This window comes from Miniopterus schreibersii, assembly GCF_964146895.1.
Source record: "Miniopterus schreibersii genome assembly, chromosome: 12".
Taxonomy (NCBI): Eukaryota; Metazoa; Chordata; class Mammalia; order Chiroptera; family Miniopteridae; genus Miniopterus; species Miniopterus schreibersii.
The window spans coordinates 35,148,061-35,163,787 of NC_138112.1; the positions used below are offsets into that span (position 1 = coordinate 35,148,061).

Sequence of the window (15,727 nt, forward strand, 5' to 3'; positions counted from 1 at the left end):
TAGAGGACTTCTGTTATCATTTTCAGTTGTTATAGCAGTTTCTGGTAAAAGTAGAGACTAATGAGTTTAGTTTTGTCCAACAGCATAGCAGGTTCTTTTTTATTTTCATTCACTTTTCTTCTTTAATCTCTCTTCGCATCAATTTGTTTGTGTCTACGTCCTCTTATGCGATACTGAATTCCTTTGGACTAGCGTTCTTCCCTCCCCTTCAATTACCTAAAATGTCTTATACTCATTATGGCATGAACTCATGGAGAAACAACTACAACAACTCAAACTTTTCACCCCTGGTTCTCAAAGCAGGCTTTTCAGGGTAGAAGTCATCTGGCATATCAGTTCAAACCAAGGGTCTTTCTCTTAAGCCTCCTTCTCTTCCTATACACTTTCATTTATACAATTTGGAAAGAGATTTTGGCTCTTAGAATACTTAATATTCTTTTAAAAGGCACATTAATTTTCTAGATGAGAATCTTTGCCCTTAGTCTGTTGATCTTACAACAGTATCCACAATCTAAAACTGAAAGGGCCCATGATGTCACTCTCTTTCAACGATGACACCACAGATTCTTCATCTTAGCATGGTTTTACCTATATCGTATGGAAAGCCAGATCTTGGGGTACCATGGGCCTTTTTCTGACCTGCCTCAGGCTCAGTACTGGTGGAAGCAGGCCTCAGTATGAAGCTTGGGCCCTCCCACATGCACCTACACCCAGCAGAGGCAGCCACCAACCGTGGATTACTTTGTAGCTTCTCACAGGTAGCCCAGAGTTAACCAGTGACATCAATCTGCACTAGAGTCCCTCCCAAGAAGCCCAGAACCAACACATATAGTAGCTGGCTTCAGAAAACATCAAAGCACAACCCAGTTCCACAAGCAGCACACCCAAAAGGAGATCTCAGCAGGCCCTGATGCCCTGATGGGCTGTATTCCACTTCATGGAATAAGCCCCCAAACACCAGCTCATGCACTGTGGTCAGGGTGAATCCTCATAGCCAGTCAGCCTGAGGACCAACCTCACCCACAAACAGGCAAACAGCCATCAAGACTAAAATACAACAGGAGGGTTGACATAACCCACACAGGGGACATTCCTGGAGCACCTAGCTCAGGTGATCAGAGAGACTGCACCACAGAGCCCCACAGGACACAGTAGATGTACCTAATACACAGAAACAAATACAGAGAAGCAGCCAAAATGGGGAGACAAAGGAACATGCCCCAAATGAAAGAACAAGAGAAATCCCCAGAAAAAGAAATAAGTGAAATGGAGCAATAACTTTACAATGATTATTAAGATACTCAAGGAACTTAGGGGATGAATGAATGAATTCAGTGAGAACTTTAAGAGAGATAGTAAGCATAAAAAAAGGCCATAGAAAACACAAAAGAGCCAGTCAGAAGTGAAGAATACACTAGAAGGAATCAACAGCAGATTAGATGAAGCAGAGGATCAAATCAGCAATTTGGAAGACAAAGTAACAGAAAATACACAATCATAACAGCAAAAGAAAAAAAGAGTTTTTTCAAATGAGTTTAAGGAACCTCAAGGACAACATTAAGCATAACATCTGCATTATAGGAGCACTGCAGGAAAAGAGAAAGACAAAGGAATTGAGGACCTATTTGAAGAAATAAAGACAGAAAACTTTCCTAACCTGGTGAAGAAAAAAGGCGCACAAGTCCAGGAAGTGCAGAGTCCCAAACAAAAAGAACCCAAAGAGGCCCACACCAAGAAACATCATACTTAAAATGGCAAAGCTTAAAGACAAAGAGAAATCTTAAAAACAGCAAGAGAAAGACATAACCCCCAAACTAAAGAAAAGGAAAAACAGCCAGAAAAAGACTTCAATGAGATAGAATTAAGCAAATTATCAGAAATAGAGTTCATAGGAATGGTTATAAAGATGCTCAAAGAAATTAATGAGAACAACAAGGCACCGCATGGTAAGGTCAAGAAACTTAGTAAAAACATGAAAAAAAGAGATACATATCATAAAAAAGAACCAGGCAGAAATAAAGAATACTATATCTGATATCAAGAATACACTGGAAGCCCGGCCAGGAGTGGCTCAGTGGTTGAGCATCGACCTAGGATCCAGGCGATAGGGGTTCGATTCCCGGTCAGGGCACATGCCCGAGTTGCAGGCTAGGCAACCAATCAATGACTCTCTCATCATTGATGTTTCTATCTCTCTCTCTCCCTCTCCTTTCCTCTCTCTGAAATCAATAAAGATATTTAAAAAATAAATAAATAAAAAAGAATACACTGGAAGGAATTAAAAGCAGGCTCAATGAAGCAGAGGACAGAATAAGTGACTTAGAAGATAAGGTAGGAAAAAACAATCAGAGCAGCAAAAAGAAAAACACTTAAAAAGCATGAGGACAGTCTAAGGGAGCTTTGGGACAACAACATGAAGTGAAACAACATTCACATTATAGAAATACCAGAGGGAGAGGAAAGAGAGCAAGGGATAGAGAACTTGATGGAGGAAATAATGACAGAAACCTTCCCTATGCTGGCGAGGGAGAAAGCCATACAAGTTCAGGAAGTACAGAGGGTTCCACATAAGAAGGACCGAAAGAGAACCACTCCAAGACACATCATAATTAAAATGACAAATGTCAAGAACAAAGAGAGATTAAGGGCTGCAAGAGAGAGACAAGCAGTGACCTACAAGGGAAACCCCATAAGGCTGACATGGGATCTCTTAACAGAAACTCTTCAGGCCAGAAGGGAGTAGCACGAAGTTCTCAAAGTAATGAAAAGCAGGAACATGCAACTAAGATTGCTTTATCCAGCAAGGCTATCATTTAAAATTGAAGGTGAAATAAAGAGCTTCCGAGACAAAAAAAAGGCTAAAGGAGTTCAGTACCACAAAACCAGCATTCCAAAAAATGGTAAAAGGACTGCTCTAAGACAAAGAAAGAATAGTGAGAGAACGGTACATCAGCACAAAGGGGAAAAAAGGCATTAAATAAGTTTATATCAATAGTAACCTTAAATGTAAATGGAATAAATGGTCCAATCAAAAGACACAGATTAGCTGAATGGATAAGAAAACAGGACCCAAATATATGCTGTCTACAAGAGTCCAACTTGACAGCAAAAGATTCACACAGGCTAAAAGTGAAGGGATGGAATAAAATATTCCATGCAAATGGAAAGGAAAAAAAAGCTGGAGTAGCAATACTTATTTCTGACAAAATAGACTTCAAAATAAAGACCATAACAAGAGACAATGATGGTCACTACATAATACTAAAGGGATCAATCCAACAGGAGGAAATAACCCTTATAAACATATATGCACCCAATATAGAAACACCTAAATATATAAAAAATTTCTTGGAGAACTTTAAGGGGGAGATTGACAGCAACACAATCATAGTGGGATACTTTAACACCCCACTGTCAGCACTGGACAGATCATCAAGACAAAAAATCAACAGGAAAACACAGACCTTAAGTGACTCACTAGATCAAATGGCTTTAATTGACATTTACAGAACATTTCATCCCAAAGCAGCAGAATACACACTCTTCTCAAGTGCACATGGAACATTCTCAAAAATAGGCCACTTGTTAGGATATAGGGCAAGTCTCTACAAATGCAAGAAGACTGAAATCATATCAAGCATCCTCTTGGATCACAATGCCATGAAACTAGAAATCAACCACTATAAAAAAACTCAAAAATATTCAAACACATGGAGGCTAAATAGCATGTTATTAAACAATGAATGGGTTACCAATGAGATCAAGGAAGAAATAAAACTTCTTGGGAAAAAATGAAAATGAACAGACAACAACCCAAAATCTATGGGATACAGAGAAAGCTGTCCTGAGAGGAAAGTTAGTAGCAGTACAGGCCTACCTTAAGAAACAAGAAAAAGCTCTAATAAACCATCTAACACAACAACTAAAAGAACTAGAACAATGCCCGGCCAGGCGTGGCTCAGCGGTTGAGCGTCGACCTAGGATCCAGGCGATCGGGGTTCGATTCCCGGTCAGGGCACATGCCCAGGTTGTGGGCTCGATCAATGACTCTCTCATCATTGATGTTTCTATCTCTCTCCCTCTCCTTTCCTCTCTCTGAAATCAATAAAGATATATTAAAAAAAAAAAAAGAACTAGAACAAGAGCAGCAAGAAAAGCCTCCAGGAAGTAGAAGGAAGGAAATAACAAAGATCAGAGCAGAAATAAATGTCATAGAGCCTAAAAAAAAATAAATGAAGCAAGAGCTCGTTCTTTGAAAAGATAAATAAGACTGATGCACCTTTAGCCAGACTCACTAAGAAATAAAGAGAGGACCCAAATAAATAAAATCAGAAATGAAAGAGGCAATATAATAACCGACCCAAGAGAAATACAAAGGATTGTAAGAAAATACTATGAGCAACTATATGCCAACAAACTGGACAACATGGGTGAAATGGACAAATTCCTAGAAGCATACAATCTTCCAAAGCTGAATCAAGAAGAGGCAGAAAACCTGAATAGGCCAATAACAACTAATGAAACTGAAGCAGTAATAAAAAACTCTCAGCAAACAAAAGTCTGGGACCAGATGGATTTACAGGCAAGTTTTACCAAACATTCAAAGAAGAATTAACACCTATTCTACACAAACTATTCCAGAAAATTCAAGAGGAGGGAAAACTCCCAAACTCTTTTTATGAGGCCAGCATCATCCTAATCCCAAACCAGATAAAGACACTACAAAGAAAAAAAAATTACAGGCCAATATCCCTGATGAACATAGATGCTAAAATCCTCAACAAAATACTAGCTAATCAGAAAACCCTAAAGACTCCATCAAAGTACTACTAGGTTTGATAAACGAATTCCGCAAGGTAGCTAGATACAAAATCAACATCTGGAAATTGGTGGCATTCTTATACACCAACAATGAACTACCAGAAAGAGAAACTAAAAAAGCAATACCATTTACCACTGCAACTTAAAAAAATAAGATACCTAGGAATAAACTTAACCAAGGATGTAAAAGACCTGTACTCGGAAAACTACAGGACACTGAAAAAAGAAATAGAGGAAGATATAAACAAGTGGAAGAATATACCATGTTCATGGATTGGAAGAATATCATTAAAATGTCCGTACTACCCAAAGCAATTTATAGATTCAATGCAATTCCTATTAAAATACCAACAGCATATTTCGCAGACCTAGAACAAACATTTTTAAAATTTATATGGAACCAAAAAAGACCCCGAATAGCTGCAGCCATCTTGAGAAAAAAGAACAGAGTGGGAGGGATCACTTTACCAGATATAAAACTGTACTACAAAGCCACTGAAATCAAAACAGCCTGGTAATGGTATAACACCAGACATATAAACCAATGGAACAGAACAGAGACCCCAAAAATAGACCCAAGCCATTATGGTCAGTTAATATTTGACAAAGGAGGCAAGAGCATACAATGGAGAAAAGACAGTCTCTTCAATAAGTGGTGCTGGGAAAATTAGACAGGTACATGCAAAAAAGTGAAACTAGACTACCAACTTTCACCACACACAAAAATAAACTCAAAATGGATAAAATCTTAAATGTAAGTCACAAAACTATAAAATCCTGGAAGAAACATAGGCAATAAAGTCACAGACATCTTACGTAGTGGAATGTTTACTGATACATCTCCTAGGGCAAAAGAAACAAAAGAAAAAAATAAACATATGGGACTACATCAAACTAAAAAGCTTCTGCACAGCAAAAGAAAACAGCCTCAAAATACAAAGGAACCCCACAGTCTGGGAAAACATATTTGCCAAGGATGTATCTGATAAGGGGCTAATTTCCAAAGTGTACAAAGAACTCAAACTACTCAGCAAGAGGAAGACAAACGATCCAACTGAAAAATGGGCAAAGGACCTAAGTAGACACTTCTCCAAAAAGGACATACAGATGGCCAAAAGGCATATGAGAAAATGCTCAACGTTGCTAATTATCAGAGAGATGCAAATTAAAACCACAATGAGGTATCACTTCACACCTGTAAGAATGGCTACCATCAACAAATCAACAAACGACATGTGCTGGTGGGGATGTGGAGAAAGGGGAACCCCAGTATACTGCTGGTGGGAATGCAGACTGGTGCAGCCACTATGGAAAACAGTATGGAGGTTCCTCAAAAAATTAAAAATGGAGCTACCTTTTGACCCAGTGATCCCACTTCTATGAATATATCCCAAGAATTCTGAAACATTAATCAGAAAGAATATATGCACCCCTATGTTCACAGCAGCACAATTTATAATAGCTAAGATATGGAAATAGCCCAAGTGCCCATCAGTAGATGAGTGGATTAAAAAGCTGTGGGACGTTTACACTGTGGAATACTACACAGCTGTAAAGAACAAGGATCTCGTACCATTTGGGACAGTATGGAAGGATCTGGAGAATATTATGCTAAGCGAAATAAGCCAGACAGAGAAAGACAAACATCACATGATCCCACTTATATGTGGAATCTAAAGAACTTAATAAACTGATGAACAGAAATGATTCAATGACCTGGAAGCATAGATAAGTTTGACGAATCTCAGAGGGATGGAGGAGGGTGGGTAGGTGGAGTGGGAGAGATTAACCAAAGAGCATATATGCATATATGTACAACCCAAGGACATGGAAAGTGGTGTGGAGAGGGACTGGGGAGGGGGATGGGATGGGGTGGAATGGGTCATTGGAGTGAAAAAGGGACATCTGTAATATTTTGAACAAAAAATAAAAATAAAAATAAAAAACAGCAAGAGAAAGACAGTTACCTACAATTGAGCCTACAATTACCCATAAGTCTGTCAGCTGATTTCTCAACAGAAATGCTACAGGCCAGAGGGAATGGCATGAAGTTTTCAAAGTAATGAAAAGCAAGTACCTGCATCCAAGATTACTCTATCCAACAAGGCTATCATTTAAAATTTAAGGTGAAATAGGTTCCCAGACCCAAAAACTTTAAAAAGGCTAAAGGAGTTCATTACCACCAAACCAGTATTACGAGAAATGTTAAAGGGACTTCTTTAAGGAAAAAAAAGAAACATAAATATGAATAATAAAATGGCAATAAGTACATACCTATAAATAATCACTTTAAATATAAATAGACTAAATGCTATAATCAAAAGACATAGGGTAGCTGAATGGATAAGCAAAGAAGACTCTTACAATATGCTGTCTACAAGGCACTCACTTCAGATCAAAAGACGCACACAGACTGAAAGTAAAGGGATGGAAAAAGATATGCAAATGGAAACAAAAAAAGAGCTGGGGTAGCAATACTTATATCAGACAAAATAGATTTTAAAACAAAGGCTATAGTTAGAGACAAAGAAAGACATAATGATAAAGGGATTAATCCAACAAGAGGACATAACCCATGTACCCAACATAGGAGCACTGAAATATATAAATCAAATATTGGGCATACAAGAAGAGACCGACAGTAATACAGTAATAGTGGAGACTTCAACACACTATTGACATCAATGAATAGATCATCTAGACATAAAATCAACAAGAAACAGCAGCCTTAAATGACACAGTAGACCAAATGGATTTAATTGATATTTTTAGAGCATTTCACACCAAAGCAACAGAGTTTACATTCTTTTCAAGTGCACATGGAACATTTTCCAGGATAGACCACATGTTAGGACACAAAAGTCTCAATAAATTAAGAAGATTGAAACTATATCACGTGTCTTCTCTACAACCACAATGGTATGAAAGTAGAAATCAATTACAAGGGGGGAGAAAGGAAAAACACACAAACACATGGAGGCTAAATAACATGCTACCAAACAATGAATGGGTTAACAATGAGATCAAGGAAGAAATCAAAAGAAACCATGAGACAAGTGAGAATACAACAACTCTAAATCTATGGGACACAGTGAAAGCAGTCCTAAGAGGGAAATTCATAGCACCATAGGCGTACCTCAAGAAACATGAAAAATCTCAAATAAACAATCTTACCTTACAACTAAAGCAACCAAAAAAAGAACAACAAAGCCCAAAGGGAGCAGAAGAAAGGAAATAATAAAGATCAGAGTGGAGACAAACAAAATAGTCTTAAAAAAACAACAAAGATAAATGAAACCAAGAGCTGGTTCTTTGAAAAATTAAAAAAGACTAATAAACCTTTAAACAGACTCATCAAGAAAAAGAGAGGACCCAAATAAATAAAATCAGAAATGAAAGAAGAGAAGTAACAACTGACACCACAGAAATACAAAGTATTATGAGAAAATATTATGAACTATATGCCAACAAATTGGACAATCTGGAAGAAATTAATAAATTCCTAGAAAAATACAATCTACAATCTTCCAAAACTGAATCAAGAAGAAACAGAAAATCTGAACAGACCAATTATAATTAATGAAATTGAAGCCATAATCAAAAAACTCCTAGCAAAAGAAAGTCCTAGATCAGATGGCTTCACAGGTGAATTTTACCAAACTTTCAAAGAAGTAATACCTATCCTTCTTGAACTAATCCAAAAAAATTCAAGAGGAGGGAAAACTCCCAACCTTTTTACAAGGCCAGCATTATCTTAATTCCAAAACCACATAAAGATACTACAAAGAAAGAAAATTATAGGCCAATATCACTAATGAACTTAGATGCAAAATATCCTCTACAAAATATTAGCAAACCAAATTCAGTAATACATTAAATAGATCATACACCATGGTACAGTGAGATTTATTCCTGGGATGCAAGGTTGGTACAATATCCACAGATCAATTAAAGTGATATACCACATAAACAAACTGAAGAATAAAAATCACATAATCATATCAATAATGCAGAAAAAGCATTTGACAAAACCTAGTATGCATTTATGATAAAAACTCTCAGCAAAGTGGGAATAGAGGGAACATACCTCAACAAAATAAAAACCATACGACAAACTCACAGCTAAAATCGCACTCAGTGGGGAAAAACTAAAAGCATTTCCCTTAAGATCAGGAATAAGACACTGCTCTTATTCAGCATAGTAGTGGAAGTTCTAGCCACACCAATTAGGCAAGAAGAAGAAATAAAAGGCATCCAAACTGGAAAGGAAGAAGTAAAATTGTCATTATTTGCAGATGACATGATACTATATATACAGAGAATCCTAAAGATTCCACCAAAAAACAACTGATAATTTCAGTAAAGCAGCAGGATACAAATAAATATTCAGAAATCAGTAGCATTTTTATATACCAATAATGAACTATCATAGCAGTTTTCAACCAGTGTGCTACAAGAATTTTAAAACATGCAATACCTGACTATTGAGTCAGGGGCACTGAACTCTTTTCCCTTAGATTTTCAAATTTAAAAAATGACAACAGCCAACACATAGTAGCCATCCAGTGTGAATAAATCAAAATTATACTTATTTTTTTCTGTCAGATCGGCAAAAAATATATTTTTTGGTGTGCTGCTGAATTTAATAATTAGTTTATGTGTGCCATGAAATGAAAAAGGTTGAAAATTGCTGAACTATTAGAAAGGGAAACAAAATAAAATAAAATACCTAGGAATAAATTTAACCAAAGTGGTAAAAGACCTGTACTTGGAAAATTATAAGACACTAAAGAAAGAAAAGATGCAAATAAATAGAAACATATACCATGCTCACGGATAGGAAGACTAAACATTATTAAAATGTCCATAATACCTAAAGCAATCTATAGTTTCCACACAATCCCTATCAAAATACCAGTGGCATTTTTCACAAAACTAGAACTAACAATCCAAAAATTTATATAAAACCACAAAAGACCCCACAAAGCCAGAGTAATCTTGAGAAAGAACAAAGTCAGAGGTTTTGATATCAAACTACACTACAAGGCTATAATAATCAAAATGGCATGGTTCTGACATAAAAACAGACACAAAGATCAATGGAACAGAACAGAGAGCCCAGAAATGAACCAATGCCTATATGGTCAATTAATATAGCAAGAACATACAATGGGATAAAGACAGTCAATTCAATAAATGGTTTTGGGAAAATTGGACAGATACATGCAATGAATGAAACCAGACCACCTTCTATACCATATACATAACCTTATAATTATAACCTTATAACACATAATTATAACCTTAAAATGCAGTAACGACTTAAGTGTAAAACTTAAAACCTAAAACCCCGAGAAGAAAACATAGGCAATAAAGTCGCTGACATGTCTATTAGCAATATTTTGTTTTTATATATCTCCTAAGGCAAGGGAAACAAAAGAAAAAATAAATGAATGGAGCTACATGAAACTAAAAAGTTTTTGCACAGTGAAGAAAACTATCAACAAAACAAAAAGACAACCTACTGAATGGGAGAAGTTATTCACCAATGATATATCCGATAAGGGGTTAATATCCAAAATTTATAAAGAACTCATACAACTCAACACTAAAAAAATAAAATAATCTAATTTAAAAAATGGGTAGAGGACCTAAATTGACACTTCTCCAAAAAGGACATACAGTTGGCCAATAGATATATATGAAAAGATGCTCAACATCATTAATCATCAAAGAAATGCAAATTAAAACGAGATATCACCTCACACACACCTGTCAGAATGGCTACCACCAACAAATCAACAAACAAGTGCTAACAAGTGCTGGCAAGGATGTGGAGAAAAGGGAACCCTAATTCAATGCTGGTGGGAATGCAGATTGGTACAGCCACTATGGAAAACAGTATGGAGGTTCTTCAAAAAATTAAAAATGGAACTACCTTATGACTTAGCGATTCCACTCTGGGTATATATCCAAAGAAATTCAAAATCCTAATTTGAAAGAATATATGCACCCCTATGTTCACTGTAGCATTATCTTTAATAGCCAAGATACAAAAGCAACTTAAGTGCTCAACAACGCACAAGTAGATAAAATAAGTAGTGGTACATATAAACAATGAAATATTACTTGGCCATAAAAAATGAAACCCTACCATTTGCAACAGCATGGACCTAGAGAGAATTGTGCTAAGTGAAATAAGTCAGACAGAGAAAGACAAATACCATATGATTTCACTTATATGTGGAATCTAAAGAGCAAAATAAATGAATAAACAAAATAAAAACAGACTCATAGACATAGAGAACAAACATGGTTGGGGGTTGGGGGCAGTGCAAGGATGGTGGTGATGGTGGTGGTGGTGGTGGTGGTGTTTGTGGGGCTGGGTGAAAAAGGTGAAGGGATTAATAACTACAATTGGTAGTCACAAAATTGTCCTGGGGATGTAAAGTTCAGAAAAGGGAATATAGTTAATATTGTAATAATTTTATACAATGCCAGGTGGGTACTTGAAATATTGGGGGACCACTTTGTAAAGTATATTTTTGTCTAACCACTATGCTGTACACCTGAAACTAATACAAAATAATATTGAATGTAAACTATACCTGAAAAATAGAATTTAAAAAACTAAAAAGAAAATATATTTGATGATATATATTTTAATAATACTTATTCTCTTTACCTTTGTATCTGTTATTTTAGCAAATTACATGAAAATGATAGTTCTGGTCAAAAGGCTAAAATAAATTTTAAACAGAAATAGGTGCTATATGTCTCTCAATGCTAGGATTACTAGTGTAGTTGTCACCCATAATTAATTACTTTTTAGCATTTTGACCATCAGAAGAATTGACCCCTGCTGTGAACTGAATGTGTCCCCCCCCAAATTTGTATGTTGAAGCCCCAATCCCTAATGTGATAGTCCTTGGAAGTGGGAATTTGGGGAAGTAATTGAGTCAAGAGAGTAGAGCCCTAATGAATGAGATTAGGTCCTTTATATTAGAGACATGAGAAAGAAGATTTCTCTTCTTGCCATGTGAGGATAAAGCAAAAATGGTGGTGTTCTGCAAACCAGAAAGAAAGCTCTCATCAGGAACTGAATCAGCCTATACCTTGATCCTGGACTTCACAGCCTTCAAAACTGTGAGGAATAAATTTCTTTTGTTTAAGCCACACAGTCTATGGTATCTTTGTTATAGCAGCCTGAACTGACAGACACTCCCACTAGCCAAAAATTAACAGCAATGCCCACCTTCATCTTCACTGCTATCAGACTCAGGAAATTTGAGTCTTCTCTTTTTCTTCATGTTCACAGTTTCTTTTGTCTCATCATCAGAGAACTCCACTCGCTTCCCCCTGTGGCCATCCAGGAAAAATTTAAGCATATTACACAAAATAAAATTATAAGTATTCATATGCTACTGTGGGTCTTGCTTCATAATTCATGGTCTGAATTTCAGAGGACAGAAAAGTCAAAGTAGACTAATAAGGATTCTTTTTAAGGCTAACTGACCACAAACAGGTTACCTCATGGGATGTCCAGAATAAAAATCTTCTCTAGCTCTCTACAGACCACTGGAAACTACTACCAGATTATTGAGAATCTTCCTAAATTCTTACTTCTATTGGCCTTTCAATAATTCAACTGGCATTAACACAACCGAATTGACCCAAAAAGAACAAGACAATTTGAAGAGCTCTCTTTAAAGAAATCAAATTCATTTTTTAAAAAACCTTCCCACAAAGAACACTCCAGGCCCAGATCCATAGGCAAAAATTCCTTATAATATTAACAAATAGAATCCAGCAATATATAAAAAAAATAATACATCACAACCAAGTTGGGGTTTATCCCAAGAATGCAAGGTTGGTTTAACAACTGAAAACCAATCAATGTAATTCACTACATTAACAGAAACATTGTATTATCAACTCAATAAGTACAAAAAAATGCATCTGTCAAAATTCAACACTCATTCATAATAAAACTTCCCAGCAAACTAGGAACAGAACTTCCTCTATCTGGTAAAGGGCATCTACTAAAAATATACAGTTAATTTTATACTTAGTGCTAAAATACTGAATGCATTCCTGGCAATAATCATCAACGAGTGTTGTACCCATGGTTGGGACATTTTAATCCACCCATATCACATGTTCCTAAGAGGTGAGGCCAACTGGACAGAGCCTTGACGCTCTGAAACTTCAGTATTTTGTTGATGTTTTCTATTAGAGTATCCCCAACCTTGCCACAAAAGTCAAGTATTTCTGGGCCTATCAGTGCTGACAGTGTCCTTTAGAATTTCTTTCAACAGACTAATTCCTACCAACTATGAGGTAGTGTCTCAAATTCCTGGATCCATTTTTAACAGCTTGTGTGCTTTTTATTTTCTTTTCTAATTACATTTTACCACTTGAAAAATAAACTCATTGATATAAAAAGAAAACAAAGAACTTTTTCTCTTAAATTTGACTGGAACGAGTAACCTTTCATTTGCAATTTGAAGTAAAAAACAGACACAAAATCAGGCACACTTATGCCATGTCCACAAATTCAAAATAAAGGAGAAAAAGATAATAGATTTAGATCAATGGGGCCCAAAAAATGGACTTTGGGTTTTAAATTATCTAAAATGGAGATTCTAGGTCTACTTTACTAGATAAGATATCGAGCTTCTCCCCTCACTTTGGTTATGTAGCTGTATCCTGAACCCATTAAGTAGGATTTAGTGCTCAACTAAAAACTGCCTGCTGTCAATAAGCCCAGACAGACCTTCTTAACCCCAGCAGAAACCCTCTTCCTCCACAAGTAACAAAATTTTCCTACCTTTTTTTCTCCTTTTGCTGCATCTTAACAGGCTCTGCTTTTTTGCTGGATTTCTTCAGGCCTGTAGGGGCTGCCAGCTTTGGTTCTGTGACAGAGAGTAGAGGTTGTTCCACTCCTTTTTCTTCTTTCACTGCTTGTTCTGAATCCAAACTGACTTTTAGTTTATCTACAAATAAAGTATAGCAGACAATGTATAATCCCATCATGCAATATTAATCTATTATTCCTTTGACAGTCTACTAAGTGTCAGGTAATATGTTAGGGACACAGACTAAAGGGGTTAAAAAAACACAGTCCCTGTCCTAACAGAGCTCATGGTCTAGTCAAAGAACATTTCTCCTTTCTAACTACCACTCTAGCTACAACTGTTCTCATTTCTGCCTCCTGCTAATCTCTCATAATATCACAGCGCCCAAGGCAAATGAGAGTAAAAGCAAGGTTTAGAAAAAAAACACAAATACAACTTTAAGAGGTATCACCATTCTCATTAGCTAGATAAGAAAACTAAGAGGAATTAAAAGATGTTTCCCAAGAGTACACAGCTTACAAATAGTGACAAGAGAAATTTGTACTAAGGCCTTATTTTCTATTATATTCTATCCTTTTAAGCCTGGATACTTTTATATCCTACTACCTTAATGATATAATTGAAAGACTACTTTGGAATCAGAAAAGTTTGGTTCAAATCCTGCTTCATTCTGGGCAAGTTAATTTATCTAAAATCAGTTTTCTCTGTAAAAAAATGGAGTAATACTTATAAGATTATCACAGGGATTAAGAGAGATTTACTTCAAGGAAACACATGGATAAGAGCCAGGATTTGAACTTAAATCAGTTTAACTCCTCAAAGTCTTTATCCCTTTCCCTACCCCAAGCTGAAAAACACAAAACAACTCTGCTGTAGAGGACAAAAAAATTTAAGCAGGATGGGCCTTGCCATCTGAGAAATTATAGAATAAGTATAAAGAAATTATATGCTGTACTCGGGAAGTTGTAAACAGCATGAAGCTCTTCAATAAGTAGTTTTGGTTATACATCATAAAATAGATTAAGCCATCTACAGAAAAGGAAAAACAATGATTGCTATCTTAGTTTTGGGCTGTTCCACAGAGCTTAGTATAATAGTTTATAAATAAAGTATATTATTTGAAAGAATAGATGATGGGTAAAAGTATAACATGCAATCTGTTTATGTTTTATTTTTTAAAAATTTAAATGGGAAATCTGAATGGTTGAATCCACCAGCCCCATGGTGGCATTCTCTCTTGCATTTTCACTACTACTGTTCTCAAGTATCAATACTTCTCAAACTTTCCCACCAAACTATACAGGAGAGTAAACATGTATCTCCAAGGGGTCAGGGATCACTGACTGACCTCCAAAAAGTTCCATGACACTGCACGTGTATCTTTAAAGTTTATGCAAATTCTGCATTCTATTACATAACTTACATCATTTTGTTAGCATCTATTTCAAAATTACATCATTAGGAGGAAAAACCTCCATATATTTCCTACCTACCTCATGGGTTAAGGAAAGAGAAGCTATTATATCAGGTCTATCAATTTTAGAAAATTGATCTAAATTAAAATACCATTGATCAAACAGATTTAGCATCCAGAGTTTTATTCTGTCTTGGTTTCACAGCATTTTGGGAACTCCAATTTATACATATATGAAACTACAATTGGCCAATTAGCTGGTAAAGAAGTAGTTTATTATAACAATTCCAGACAACTGTTAAGGAAAATTTAATCACATTTTCTCATCGCCTGTTCAAGTTACTTGTATCATCTGACTAATTAAAAGCATCTCATTTTTATACTAAAGAAAATATGAAACCCTTTTTCAAGCAGAGAAAGGTAGCATGATGACTTTGTCACTAATGACACAACTTTTTAACATAAAAAGCATTAAGGTTTTTGTTACTGAAATATAATTCACACATCATAAAATTTACCCTTTTAAAGTGTACAATTCAGTGGTTTTTATTTGTGCAACCATCATCAGTATCCAATTTTAGAACATTTTCACCACGCCCAGTCCTTGACAAGCATTAACCTACTTTCTGTCTCC

General features: G+C 35.9%; 1 protein-coding gene across 2 annotated transcripts in view; it reads right to left on the reverse strand.

Moving 5' to 3' along the window:
• The window catches only part of POLD3 (DNA polymerase delta 3, accessory subunit), a 55,707-nt gene that overhangs the window by 15,929 nt on the left and 24,051 nt on the right, over positions 1–15,727 (reverse strand). For both annotated transcript variants that reach the window (XM_081154802.1, XM_081154803.1), the window contains exons 8-9: positions 13,652–13,817; positions 12,077–12,180 (exon numbers count right to left, since the gene is read on the reverse strand). In XM_081154802.1, coding sequence (XP_081010928.1) covers positions 12,077–12,180; positions 13,652–13,817 — 270 coding nt within the window. The remainder of the gene's footprint in view (positions 1–12,076; positions 12,181–13,651; positions 13,818–15,727) is intronic.